This window comes from Globicephala melas, chromosome 19, assembly GCF_963455315.2.
Source record: "Globicephala melas chromosome 19, mGloMel1.2, whole genome shotgun sequence".
In the NCBI taxonomy this organism is placed as follows: domain Eukaryota; kingdom Metazoa; phylum Chordata; class Mammalia; order Artiodactyla; family Delphinidae; genus Globicephala; species Globicephala melas.
The window spans coordinates 14487338-14502884 of record NC_083332.1 but is presented as its reverse complement, the minus strand read 5'-3'; the positions used below and the strand labels follow the sequence as shown (position 1 = coordinate 14502884).

Sequence of the window (15547 nt, the reverse complement as noted above, 5' to 3'; positions counted from 1 at the left end):
TGGTATAGAACTAGAGATACACATACAGAAGTGCATGTAAAATCAGTGAAATCTGATAAGGCCTGTGAATCACACTAGTGTCAAATATGATATATAACTATAATTACATAAAACATTACCATTAGGGGAAAGTGGATATAGAGTACACAGAGTAGTCTAGGTTATTATTTCTTCAACTTCTATAAATCTATAATTATTTCTAAATAAAAACATTTTTCGAAAGTCCCAGTAGAAAAAATAGACAAAATACATGAATGGGCTATTCACAGAAAAGGAAATTTGAGTTCTATAAATATTTGAAAGGCCTGAATATAAAACAGCTGTGGTATAGGAAGAAGTGAACTTTCACATCCACTGAGCTCTTACCTGACACATAAAAATCACCAGCATTTGAATTCCCATGTAAGGATCTAGAAACCAAAGAAAGAGTCGTTGAAATACATTGAAACTGCTTCTGCTCTGATACAGGTAACTATTCTTGGCTTGATATTTTACATTAACATTTTACAGTATGCATGAATGGTCTTTATCCCTCAATTTGAACCAACCCAAATGCAGATGACTTTTTGTTCCAAATGGAGAGTCAGTTACCCCAACAACTGAGTATTTCTTTTGTTTCTTCACTGCTTTCAAATAGGGAAGAACTTGTGTTTAAAAATGAAAAATTTAAAAATTGGTCTCAAAGGCTATTTTATACTTCTGATGTGTGTATCCTAATTAACATTATGAGAGGGTAAGCAAAATATTATCTTAATTCAGTTTGGTTTATGTATTATTAAAGATATTTTCTATAAATGTTAGTATCTGATCAAAGATAAGAATCCATTTTAAAATTGTTTCTATAGGTCCAGGTTTTCTCTATCCATTTGATTTTTAAAAAAATAATTTTTTTGGCTGTGTTGGGTCTTCGTTGCTGCATGTGGGCTTTCTCTAGTTGTGGTGAGCAGGGGCTACTTTTTGTTGCGGTGCGTGGGCTTCTCGTTGAGGTGGCTTCTCTTGTTGCGGAGCACAGGCTCTAGGTACATGGGCTTCAGTAGTTGTGGCGCACAGGCTTAGTTGTTCCATGGCATGTGGGATCATCCCAGATCAGGGATCGACCCCGTGTCCCCTGCATTGGCAGGCAGATTCTTAGCCACTGCACCACCAGGGAAGTCCCTATCCATTTGATTCTTATTTTAGAGAAACAAGAAAATAAAGACAGGCAAGAAAGAATAAAAAAGCAAAACCTACAACATAATTTTGACAACCAAATTTGTTACTACTGTCATATTTGCTTTCATTCTTTTATTAAAGAAATATTACAGATAAATATAACAAGTGCCTTCACTTCCTAAAAGGCAATCAATGTCATATATGTATCCATGATCAATACACAGTACTGTTCTTTGCATTGTTTTATTAAATTTATAGAAATGTTATGTTTCATTGTACATTTTGCTTTTTTCTGTCAATATTATGTAATCTATCCATGTAATGATATATCAAATTTGTATCTTTAAATAGTGTTCTATCATACAAATAATCACATTGTATCAATCTATTCCTCTACTAATGGAAATTATGTTCTTTTCAATTTAGAGTAATACAAACCATGATGCAGTGAACATAAAGAGATGCATGAACACATGCATCTCTGTGCATATATGTGGGTGCCTCTGAAGCCAATACACCAAAATAGAATTGAATGTTCCATATTTATGTGTTTTTAAAGAAATCCTGTTACTCTAAAGTAATAAATATAGTCTATTTTTTCATTATATAGAATTTTGCTTTTTATATTCTAGTCTTCAATCTGGGTTTTATTTTTGTATATGGTATAAAGAACTAACATTTTTTGTTCATATGAATCTTCCATTTATTGAATAGGCCATCCTTTTTCCAATGATTTCAACAGCACTATAATACACAAAATTCCCATGTCTTTCCTCCAGTCTTCAATTTGTTTCCACTGATTTATTTCCTCATAAAGAACACACTGTTTAAATGCTATGAGCTTTGAATAAATATGCAATGATACCTAGTAGTCTATCTTCTCTTTTGTTTTTCATGTTTGTTTCAGCTATTTGTGGCCCTTTACATTCCCATATAAAATATTGAATCAGTTCATGAAATTCTTAAAATATAACTAACTGGTAAAAACTTTGAGTGGAAGTACTTTAAACTTAGTGATTTGTGAGACAATTTATATTTTTTTTACCATGTCAAGTCTTTTCAGAACATTTTATTTTTCTCAGAATTTCAAATGTGAGCTTTTGTGACCTTCAAAATGTTTTATAACTTTATATATGTCTTGTAATTCATTATTGTTTATTCTCAGGTATTTTATATCAAGCTATGTTCTAATTAACTATTCTACTATGAGAGGTTATTTTAAGAGGTTTTTTTTTTTTTTCTCCAATCTTCTTTTTCTTGGTTAAGAGATTGGCTAGGAGCTCAAGTATCATGCTGGCATGCTGATGAAAATATCTTATTTCAGGTTTTAAAGATAATGCTGGATAAATATTATCATTAGATAAGATATCTGCTGAAGATTTTTGACAATCAGCTTTCTCATTATACAATTTGTCACCTTGGTAAGAACTGTGTCACAAATGTGACTTCTTCAAACGGCTTTCCCACATTCACAGTTTTCTGCTCTAGATCCGATAATGTACTGTGCAAGGAGGTGCTAATTCCTTCCAAAGGCTTTTCCATATTCACAAGATTCATAGTTTCGATTCCTAATGAGTATGAATTCTCTGGTGTCTAACAAGGTGTGACTTTTGGCTGAAAGCCTTACCACACTCATTACAATGATAAGGCTTCTCACCTGTATGTTTTCTCATATGAAGTGTAAGAGATGAGATTTGAGAAAAGGCTTTTCCACATTTACTACAGTCAAAGGGTTTCTCACCTGTATGACCTCGTATATGTATAGTAAGGGAGGAACTTTGGGAGAAAGCTTTTCCACATTTATTACATTCATAAGGTTTCTCACCTGTATGACCTCTCATATGTACAATAAGGGAAGTTCTTTGAGAGAAAGCTTTTCCACATTCATTACATACATATGGTTTCTCACCTGTATGACTTCTCATATGTAAATTAAGCAATGAGCACTGAGAGAAAGCTTTCCCACATTTATCACATTCATAAGGCTTTTCCCCTGTGTGACTTCTCAGATGAAGAGTAAGGGAAGCAATTTGAGAGAAGGCTTTACCACATTCATTACAATCATAAGGTTTCTCTCCAGTGTGAACTTTCTGATGTGTAATAAAGTTTTGCTTTTGGCTGAAGGCTTTACCACATTCATTACATTCATAGGGTTTCTCTCCAGAATGAATTTTTTCATGAGCAATGAGATTTGATTTCTGGCTAAAGGCTTTGCCACATTCCTTACATATATAGGGTTTTTCTCCAGTATGAATTCTCTGGTGTCTAACAAGATTTGACATCTGAATGAAAGCTTTCCCACATTCATTACATTCATAAGGTTTCTCTCTAGTATGAATCTTCTGGTGTGTAATGAAGTTCTTTTTGTGGCTGAAGGCTTTTCTACATTCCTTACATTCATAAGGTTTCTCACCAGTATGACTTCTCATATGTACAGTAAGGGCTGAGCTTTGAGAGAAGGATTTTCCACATTCATTACATTCATAAGGTTTCTCACCTGTATGAATTCTCACATGTATAATAAGCATGGAAAACTGAGAGAAGGCTTTTCCACATTTATCGCATTTATAAGGTTTCTCTCCTGTATGACTTCTCATATGAAGAGCAAGAGATGCTATTCGAGGGAAGGCTTTACCACATTCATTACATGCATAAGGTTTCTCCCCAGTATGAACTTTCTGATGTGCAATGAGGCTTTGCTTCTGGCTGAATGCTTTTCCACACTCATTACATTCATAAGGTTTCTCTCCAGTATGAATTTTTTCATGATCAATGAGATTTGATTTCTGGCTGAAGGATTTACCACACTCCTTACATGCATAGGGTTTCTCTCCAGTATGGATTCTTTGATGTCTAATGAGATTTGACATTTTAATGAAAGCTTTTCCACATTCATTACATTCATAAGACTGCTCCCTACTGTGGATTTTATGATGTTTAATGAGTTTTTCCTTTTGGCTGAAGGCTTTCCTACATTTTTTACATTCATAGGGTTTCTCTCCAGTATGAATTCTCAGGTGTCTTATGAGGTCCAAAGTTTGATCAAAACCTTTTCCACAATGATTACACTTAAAGGGGGTTACTACAAGATGGGATACGCTATTGCCAAATGATTTCATAGGTCCATTATATTCACAATGTTCTTTTCTTACAAGGATTCTCTCATTATTATAATAGTTGAAATTATTATGTTCTAAACACTTTCCAAATAAGTCATATTTGTAGAGATTGTGACTGGAAGGAAAAAAGTTTGAGTTTGGAGAAAATGCATTTGCAAATTTCTTATGACATTCATTCACTTTTTCTTCAGTCAGTGTTTTTGTGAATTTATCTTCAAGTTGTGTCAAAAGTCTGTCCTGGATTTTCTGATGCTCATCCATCCCCCATATTTCTCCTAAAACAAATTGCAAATAAATATCACTTGTAAATTTTTCCAATATTATATCAAAAAAAATTTTTTAATATACTAGTATGGGATTGGTTCTTAGCTTATGGCCTAGTGTCTTATTAAGCAAATTCCAGGTACATATATCTCCTATTTCCTAAGCTTTAGGAAATTCCAGGAAAGGAAATATGAGTAGAGACAGATATTTATGAATATAAATAGCTTTGACTGCTTTTAAATGGGATCTGAAAGAAAAAAGGTAAACTGTTGGATAAATAAGGGAGAATTCAGAATGTACAAATAAAGTAAGAAGAAATAGCGATAGAGAAAAAGACAAAAACAGGAAGCTAAAAAATCATAAAAGTACTTCACAGGACTCCATTTAAATAAACTTTTATAAACTTTTTGACATAATTTTCTGGAAAATATAAATTACCAAAACTGACTCTATAAGATGGAGAAAACAAATACCAATTTCCACAAAATAAACAGAAAAATATGAAAAGAAATACCCCAAAACAAAACAAATAGAAAAGACCCAGAGATATTATCATGGGAATTTAAACAAACACCTAAGGGACAGCTGTCATGCTGTACAAAATATTATGAAAGAAAAAAGAATTCCCATTTTTTTATGTGTGAGACAAACATAATATTAACATCAACACCTGATAAAGATGACAACCAAAAAAGCAAACTATACACCAATTTCATTTTTGAATATCAATGCAAAAACTCTACATATCAAAATGACCCAGAAGAAAAAAAAAGTGACCCAAAAGCACATTAAATATAAGACATATATATGTTGTTTTTTCCAGGAATATAAGTATGTTTCAATATTAGGAAATCTATTACTATAAGTAAATACATTAATAGGTCAAAAGTGAAAAATCAAGTAATCATTCCAAAGATATTAAAAAGATAATAAAATTCAGCACCTATTTTCCATAAAAATCACTTTATAAAATGGGAACAGACACTTATTTAACTTGAGAAAAAGCACAGTATAACTTAAACCCTGGCACTGTTCTTAATGGGAAAAATCCCAAAGCATTCACATTAAAGTCAGGAATAAGAAAAAGATAAGTACTATCACAACTATTATTACAGTACAGGGTAGTGTATTAAATAAGAGAAAGAAATGAGGTATAAAAACTTGGAAAGGAAAGATAAAGTTAACATTATTTGTCAATACTAAAACTGTTAACTTGCAAAATTGATCCACCTGAAAAATTATAAAAAGTAAAAAATTAAATTCACTATATATAGTAAATTAATATTCACTTTCAGTAACCTTCATATATACAAACAACTATTTAGAAAATATAGCAAAAGACTACACTTACAATGACAACAAAAATATGAAAAATCTGGGAATAAATTTAATAAGAAATGTCTAAAAATTATAAGAAAACTTTAAAATGCACACACAGATTTGAACAAATGAAAGTGTTATAGGTTGAATTGTGTGTTCCCCCTTTAAAATATATGTTTAAGCCCTAACCCCCAGTACCTCAGAACATGAAGTTATTTGAAAATAAGGTCATTGCAGATGTAGTTAGTTAAGATGAGGTCGTACTGGAATAAGGTAAGCCCCTAATCTAATATGACTGGTGTTCTTATAAAAAGAATGCCACATGAAGAGACAGAACACAGGGAGAACACTATGTGAAGATAAAGACACAAATTGGAGTTATGTTACCACAAACCAAAGAATGTCTGGGGATACCAGAAGCTGAAAGATACACGGAATCTTCTCCTGTAGGTTTCAGAAGGAACATTGCTCTACTTACACCTTGATTGTGTATTTCTAGCCTCTACTTCATTATGGCAGCTCTAGGAAACTAAGACAAAAGGTGTATCACATTCCTGGAAAAGAATATTCGATAGCAAAAATGGTAATTATTTGCAAGTTAACCTATCAACTTAAAGTGGCTTCAATAAAAATGTTTGAAAATGCAAGTAAATAATAGCTCAAGGGAAAATGATACTAGGGGTTGCCAGCAGAGAAGAAAAATTACTTTTCAATATATATCCTATTGTACTTTAAAAAATTTGTACTACAAGTATGTATTATATATTTTAAAAAGTAAATAAATAAAATTGTTCTGAACAATACAGTAATTAATAAAATGAGAACAAACAATAGGAAGGTAAAAATTGGATAAAAGAATCAGAATAGGGACTTCCCTGGTGGTCCAATGGGTAAGACTCCGCACTCCCAATGCTGGGGGCCTGAGTTCGATCCCTGGTTGGGGAACTAGATCCTGCATGCATGTTGCAACTAAGAGTCTGCATGTCACAACTAAGAAGTCCGTATGCTGCAACAAAGAGTCCACGTGCTGCAACAAAGATCCTGCATGCCGCAACTAAGACCCAGCACAGCCAAAGTAAATAAATAAATATTAAAAAAAAAAGAAGAATCGGAATATAAAACTGGAAGAGCCTGCGTAGCATGATTGAAAGGGAAAACAAAGAGTGGGAAATTATGCTTAAATATGGCCTCATAAATACATGAATTTATCTCTGATCCTACACAAAACCACACTAAAATTAGATAAGGAAAGAAAAAGATATAAACTAACAAAGACAAAGACCACTCTTCCACCCTAGAGAAGATGGGAGATTACTCTCTTGAGAAATATAAGCAGAAAGGCTCTAGAGACAAGGACACCAGGCAGAGAAATTCAGAGATAAGGAACTGGCTCAAACGTAGAATAAATGAACGTCTACATACCCAAAGGTGAGACATTCAGTCCCCAGTGGCTGCTTAGCTCTAGGAGAGGAAAATGGAGATTTTTCTCCCTCTCTGCCAGACTGAGAATAAAGTAAAGGAAAAATTCTTGTGAAGCTATAATGCAGGTAAAGTTAGAGACGTGGTTGCAGATTATAAATATAGAAAAGAAGGCAGAATACTAAGCTTAAGCTATTGAGTCCCCTCAGTTCAGGGAAAGAGAAAAGCTCAATTAAGCAAAAGGTGTTGAGAGAAAAGGTAAGATCAGGTCTTTAAGGTACTATCCAAGTAGAAGTGTACAAGAGTTCCAAGGGCAAGATCAAAATATCAAATGTGACAGAAAAGACTCCATGTTTTAAGATGGTGAAATGAAAAAGTATCTGATCTCTTTTCCTCTATACAAACAGGAATGAAAAGTCATTGATTCTTCAATGATCCTAGGTGGTGGCCGTAACCCCAATTATAATAAATGAGTTAGTGTTGACAAATACAGTGAAGGGTGGAATAGGGAAAAGAGGATTCTAAGAGAAGACAGCTGTTCATGCTGATCTTGGGCACAGCAAGCAGCTGACATTGTCAAAATGGATATCACACCTTGAAGGGCAGAATTAATTAACCCATGATTACAACATGGAAATTTGGGAGTAGAGACTGATTACAGGAGACTTGACATCCCAAGGTATGTCAAGGAAGCCAGGACTGAATGAGGAAACACTGTGAAATACTGTCTTTTTAGGAAGAAGTCTGTTGGGGTGAGAGTGTAAGATTCACAGTTATGAGAAGACTTGCAGCTGCAGTTCCTTTTTGGATGAGAAGTAAAACCTAAACATATTCACACAACCATGTAGAATAAAAGGCTTTAGTATGAAGAACAGATGCATTCCTATACATCAAGAGTCAGCAAACATTTTCTTAAAGGTCAGATAGTAAATATTTTAGGCTTCGTGGGTCATATAGTCTTTGACACAACTATTCAACTTTGCCTCTGCAATGTGAAAGTATTAATAGTTAAGATGTAAATGATTCCTTGTGGCTATATTTCAGTAAAACTTCATTTACTCTAGAAACAAGTGGCTGGCCTACAGGTCATAGTTTGCATATTCCTGCTCTAGATCGGAGAACTTTCTTTCCTTCCCTAACAATATCCTTCTTTAAAAGTCAGGTCAAGGAGGAACTATCCTCACTCATAAATGAGAAGGTACTGGAATCAGATCTCTAAAAAAGTATAAGAGAAAAAAGAAAAGAAGCATGAGATAAAGAAAGCAGACAAAAACTTCAAGCTAAGACAATTGACACATAGTAAATGAAAATCTTGATTAAATGTATTGCCATGAATGAAAAAACTTAATGAAAATATCAACTATAAATGAGCTCAAAATAGAAATATAAATGCACGAGGAAGAAACAATGAGAAAACAAAAAGGGCTAAAAAAAATTAACTAGCAGAACCAAGAAAGAAAGAAAAGAGAAAAATAAAACCATCCAAAATAATGAACACCATGCAAGTGGGGGGAAAAAAGAGAGAAATGCTACATAAAGACTTTTAGGGACTCCCCTGGTGGTCTAGTGGTTAAGACTTCGCCTTCCAGTGCAGGGGGTGTGGGTTTGATCCCTGGTCAGGGAGCTAAGATTCCCTCATGCCTTGGGGCCAAAAAACCAAAAAACATAAAACAGAAGCAATACTGTAACAAATTCAATAAAGAGTTTAAAAATGGTCATCAAAAAAAAAAACCTTAAAAAAAATTTAAAGACTTTAAGTATTGAAATTACAGTAAGGTAACCTCGTATTGCAAAACAAGATAGTGGATAAAGCATAAATTCTGAAGCATCACTGGGCTGACAGGAAGTAGCATAAATCTCCAAGAACACTGCAATCCTCTCCAACAACCATGCCTGAGCTCCATACACAGAAAAAATGAACAAAATAAAAAGAAGTATTAGCCAAAACCAGGTCTGAGAGACAGCAGACCTGAAAGCAACCTGCAAGACAGATCTGTCTTGAGTACCTATGCAAAGCCTTGTTAACTAAAGTATAAGGCTCTTGGGCCATCAATAAAGAAGAGAAGCTCAACTAAGATTCCTACAAAAAGCCAAGACCTTCAAAGAATGTTCAACTGATCCTCACTTGGTAACGCCTCTTGGCACCCACCAGAAGCACATGCAAATCATCTTCAGAGGAAAGTAACCCCAATTTAGGACAACAGAATTAGCACAAATTAAGATTTTAAAAATTTAAGTTTAGGATCAGCAGTCATCAACTATGTGAAGAACCAAAATACACTGAGTCCTCAAAAACAAGATATTTAAACCTGAGAACTTAAAATACTGGAACTGTCAGATACTGAATACAAAAGAGCTATGTACAGTATTTTTAAAGAAGCAAAAGATAAAAACACAAAGCTGAAGAAGCCACAGAAATTACTAGGAAGAATCAGAAAGATGTGAGAAGAAAAAAGCATAGCAAAAACAAAAAGAAGAGGAACTTACAAAAATACAAAATACTACTAAAAATTTTTTCAAAGGTGGATGAGTTAAAAAGATGAATAAACATGGTTGAAGAGAGAATTAGCAAACTGGAAGATATATCTGAAGTAATTACTGAGAAGGCAACACAGAGATACAGAGGAAGAAAATAGCAAAAGATATTTAAAAATATGGAGAAAAAAAGGTCTAGCATCTATCTAATATGACTCTCAGTGGTAGAGTGTGAAGGCAATGAATGAGAGCCAACATTTGATGATGTTAGCTGAGAATGTTGCAGTATTTATGGAAGACATAAATAAGAAGACAACACTATGAATAATTTTATACAAACAGATTTGAAAACACAGATGAAACAAATTGTTAAATATAACAGATGGCCCTGGAACATCAATATATGGTAACCTTCTTAAAATACAGAGGAAATTTAAATATTTATGGCAATTTCTTTGTTCAACTCTGTGAAAATTAATTCGAAAACCAGGATTAAAATGGTATCTTTCTGGAAAATTACAGTCTATTATCAAAAACTATTGCCAAGAGAGACAAAAGCATCTACATACAACAGTTATAAAAGGAACAATGGAGAAGGGCTTCCCTGGTGGTGCAGTGGTTGAGAGTCCACCTGCCGATGCAGGGGACACAGGTTCGTGCCCTGGTCTGGGAAGATCCCACATGCCGCGGAGCGGCTGGGCCCATGAGCCATGGCCACTGAGCCTGTGCATCCGGAGCCTGTGCTCCGCAACGAGAGAGGCCACAACAGTGAGAGGTCCGCGTACCGCAAAAAAAAAAAAAAAAAAAAAAAAAGGAACAATGGAGAAAAGCTGTCAAAGAAACTTCCCTCAAAAATCTGCAAGGTCCAAATAGTTCAACAGGTAAGATAAATAAAAATTTTACGGGAGTTTTATGCCAATGCTATATAAATGTTCTAGAACGTGAAGAAAAGCTTCTAAATTTTATTTACAAAACCAGTGTAACATTGACTTCAAAGCCTGACAGAGTTAAGATATTTAAATTCATAGCAAAAATGTAAGTATGATTCATTATTAAGAAATATGTAAATAATATTCACCCATATACACAAAAGGAAAAAGAATCATATGATAAATCTCCTGTAAGAAACGGTTGTTATTTTAACTACATGAACTTTAACGGTGGTAAAAAGTACTTTAAAGAGCAATGAGTTACTGGAAAAAAATACTAGAAAAACAAGAGAAACGGCTAATCACCTTAATATGTTAAGAATTCATATAAATTAAGAACTCAACAGAAAAAAAGGGGCATAAAACACAAACTGTTCATAAAAAAGAAATATAGATAGATTTTAAACATATGAAAAGATGCTTGCCTTCATTTATAATAAACGAAATGCAAATTCAAACTATTGTAAGTTATTTTTCATTTATCAAACTGGCAATGATTTAAGGAATGCTAATAGACTAAGTTGCAGAAATTGTCAGTAGAAGTATAAATTTTATCTCCTTGAAGAGCAAAAAAAGACATCACAATATCTTTCAAATTAAAAATATATGTATGTATATGTATGCATGTATATATGTGTACGCATTATACATATGTATACACATGTATCACAAACACACAAGCACATGCATATATACGTGACAAATGTAGCAGAAAATGGAAGATAACAGAAAAGTAGCACTGACTTTAAATCTTTATTGAAATAAAAGGATTGTAGTCATTACTGAAGTATGAGAGCAAAAGCTAAATTACAGTGGGAAGTGTGACTATGGGTACAAAATATGATGCTAAAGCATTTACAATGGAAGGAAAAAGAGAAAATAGTAAAGGACTCTAAATGTCAACAAGTTTATTTAAACAACTTCAATTCTGTAAATATCTGAACGTAAAACGAAAGGAGCCTATGTAAAAAGGTGGGCAGAAAGACTAGAATGATTACCAAAGCAAAGCTGGGAATGAATTAGGAAATGTTGATATCTAGCACACAGGTAAGAAAGCTAACTGGTCTTTTAGGTTCTGAGGAAAGAAGTTAAGAATATTATCTAGAAATGACATCTTACGTATATAAAAAATTCACACCAATTGTCATTACAAAGTTCTATGGCCTTAAAAAAAATAACTTTGAAGAACATTTCAGAGGGATCAAAAACTTACAGATTAACAATTAAAGGGCCCTGGCCCCTCCTCACCTGTATGGTTCCTTCCCACTAACCTGGACAATGTCTCTTTGACACTTCTTCCTCCACCACCCATGGTTCTTCTTGCTCCAACTTGAAAATCACATCAGGTTTGGTGAATGGACATCCTGTCAAAGGGAAGTGACATAAGATTTGGGTATAAATACTAGGAACAATCATTCAAGAACTGAGGCTGGCCCAGGGAAACCAGGCTTTCTGAAGGACAAGAAAACTATGTTTTCTAGGAATACTGCCCCTTGAAACATAACCAAGGATGACATTTTGCTTTGAAAGCTGCAGCATGCACATGAATGTGAGCAAAGGCACCTAAAGGCCAAACTCAGGCTAACATTTAAAGGTTCCACACATTTCAGAAACACTGGGGGGAAAAAAGGTAATTTACTCCCAGAGTTTGAGTTATATAGGAAACTACCCTTACCCACAGTGATTAAGTTGTTATAGTTTTCTAGCATCACATTCCAGTACAGGTTCCTTTGAGCAGGATCCAACTGCTGCCACTCTTCCTCAGTGAAGTCAATAGCCACATCTTTGAATGTCACTGTTTCCTGTAACAACATATTCCCACTCAATCTGGAGTCATCCATCTTAGATGTAGTGGACAAAACATATTGAAACTTTTTCTGATAGTACACAAAGGTAAGAGACTATAAAATAAATTTTACCTGTTTTTGTTATTGTCTGAAAGAAAAATATCATTTTAGCAACATCCTGTCAGTTTATGTTCATTCATTGATTTAGCAAGCACACATCTTTAATAACTACTGTGAGTTAAAGAGATCTTGGGTACTAATTTATACTGAGTGCAAAAACTGGCGGATTACAAAACTTTACTCAAGTTAATTGGTCTGGGAACTCACTAGATCCCTGTGATTCATTGGTACATGAAAAAATGAAAATAGGATTTGGATGGAAGCAGAAATGGGGAGAGAATGACTTTGAAGTATAGTAGGAACATCCAAACAGAGATATTCATTGATTTAGCAGTTGCACATATTGTTCATTAGATCAGAAGAAATCTAAATTGAAAATGAGGATTTATTGTTCATAAGCCTATAACAGGTGTCTGCAGCCACAAAAACTGGATATATTTTTGTTCAGAGTTCACATATACTGAAAAAAGAGTGCCACAAATAGAATGCTACAAATACCAACAGATATAGAAAAAAGATAATGAAGTTTTTATAAAATGGTCTGAACTTGAATTACAACCAGAACTGTGAGAAAACAGTACCAAGAAAGATTAAAGTGTCAGAAATGAGGGACTGGTAACAAATTTCTTCAAAGAAGTGTGATTTGAACATAGAAATCAAATGCACTTTTTCTAGTTAAAAACCAAAATGCCCCAAAAATATAAACATAAGAAAAAAATCTTCAACAGCACTGGAACAAAGGTAGCTTTCCACATTTCCTAAACTTTGAGGAATTTCTATGAGAGATGGGGTAAGATAAAAGGAAATCACCAGGAGCTAGCTCATAAAAAATGTTTCTGATAATTTATTTCTAGGTCCTAAAAGGACCCTATGACCATGAACATCCACTAAAGTTGAGAGTATGCTGTGGGAATAATGGAAACTCCTCTTTTGGAGCCCTTTTCTGCTGAAGATCAAGGACTTATAAACAATCAGGCTTAAGAAAACAAAAGCAATCATGGCAAAATAAGACATCCCTCTGCAGTGGCCCCACTGCAAAAACAGTAATTTGGCATCCATCTATGGACAAAAGTGCCTTTGTGGGAACTGTGGGGTCCAGCACCGTATGCTAAGGGACTGAGAAGGAGTCTTGCCTACCCACATGTTAAGTTATAAGCGTACAGACCTCAGTCCTGGCTATAGACCCTGAGAGGCATGTGAACTGACTCTAGCCTCTCTTGGCCATGGTCCAGGAGCCCCCAGAAAATGACTGTCTTAGACAAGCACCCAACAGAAGACAAAGCTTTTGTGAAAGTACACGTCTCCAGCCAAGAAGTTCCAGTACATCAGTGGAGCAAAAAATACAAGTTTGGACTCATCAGAGAGGGTAAGAGGCACAGTTTGACTTTACCTACTTCACCCCTCCACCAAGGCAACACAGCTTAGGGCCAAGAGAAATCTTGGCCCATGATTTCGTTCATGAAGGAAAATAAGGATGTGTGAGTACCCTATTTCCCAGCTATGTGGGATGGTGCCAAAGAGTGTCATTTTTCTCTCATCACATCCAAAGTACTGAATTGTGAGCTGTGTCACTGAAAAGTCTGAGCGAGCAGCAGATAACATTCTCAGAGGACGTTACAGAGACGCGGATCTTACTAACTGTGCTAAGGACACCATCAAGAAGTAAAAAAGAGGAGTCAAATAAAATAAAAAATGAAAGAGGAGACATTATGACTGATATCACAGATACAATGACCATGAGAGACTGCTATGAACAATTATATGGTAACAAAGTGGATAACCTAGAAGAAACATAGAAACATACAACCTACCAAGACTGAATCATGAAGAAATAAAAAATCAGAACAGACCAATAATGAATAAGGAGTTGAATCAGTAATCAAAATCTTTCAATAGAGAAAACCCTCCCCTCCCACCAAAAAAAGAAAAGCTGAGGACTAGATGGCTTCCCTGGTGAATTCTACAAATCATTTAAAGATGAACAGATGCCAGTCTTTCTCATACTTTCCAAAAAACAGAACTGGAGGGAACACTCCCAAACTCATTTTACAAGGCCAACATTACCCTGATACCAAAGGCAGATAAGGACACTACAAGAAAAACTATAGGCAAATATCTCTAATGAATATAGATGCAGAATTTTTCAACAAAATATAGGCATACTAAATTCAACAGCATGTTAAAAGGATCATACACCACAATCAAGAAGGATTCATTCCTGGGATGCAAGGATAGTTCAACATATGCAAATCAATACATGTGATACATCACTTCAATAGAATGAAAGACAAAAATTATATGATCATTTCAATAGATGCAAAAAAAGCACTTGACAAAATACAACATCATTTTGTGATAAAAACTCTCAACAAACTGAGTATAGAAGGAACATACCTCAGCATAAACAAGGACATATATGATAAGCCAACAACAATATCATATCCAATGGTAAAAGGTTGAAACTTTTTCTTTAAGATCAGAACAAGACAAAGGTACCCACTCTCACCAGACCTATTCAATATAGTATGGGTAATCCTAACCAGAGCAATCAGGCAAGGAAAAAAAATACATCCAAATTGGAAAGAAAGAAGAAAACTGTCTTCTTTTTCTTTGCAGATGATATGATCTTATATATAGAAAATCCTAAAATCACTACCAAAAAAACTGTAAGAACTAATCAATGAATTCAGTAAAGTTGCAGGACACAAAATCAACAGACAGAAATCAGCTGTATTTGTATACACTAACAACAAAATATCTGAAAAAGAAATAAAACAATCCCATTCACAATAGCATCAAAAACAACAAAAATACTTAGCAATAAATTTAACCAAGGAGGAGAAAGCTCTAGACACTGAAAAATATAAGATTTTGATGAAGGAAACTGAAGAGGACACAAATAAATGGAAAGATATCCCATGTTCATGGATCGCAAGAATTAATATTGTTAAAATGTCCATAC

The 15547-nt window shown here is 34.3% G+C and overlaps 1 protein-coding gene across 1 annotated transcript in view; it reads right to left on the bottom strand.

Moving 5' to 3' along the window:
* Window positions 1–432: 432 nt before the first annotated feature.
* Window positions 433–15547, bottom strand: part of LOC115862588 (zinc finger protein 569) — a 60860-nt gene continuing 45745 nt past the window's right edge. Inside the window, 5 exon segments of the mRNA XM_030874595.3 lie at window positions 433–2730; window positions 2732–2806; window positions 2808–4546; window positions 11950–12042; window positions 12354–12480. Of these exon segments, the coding sequence (XP_030730455.3) occupies window positions 2566–2730; window positions 2732–2806; window positions 2808–4546; window positions 11950–12042; window positions 12354–12480 (2199 nt within the window). The 3' untranslated portion in view covers window positions 433–2565.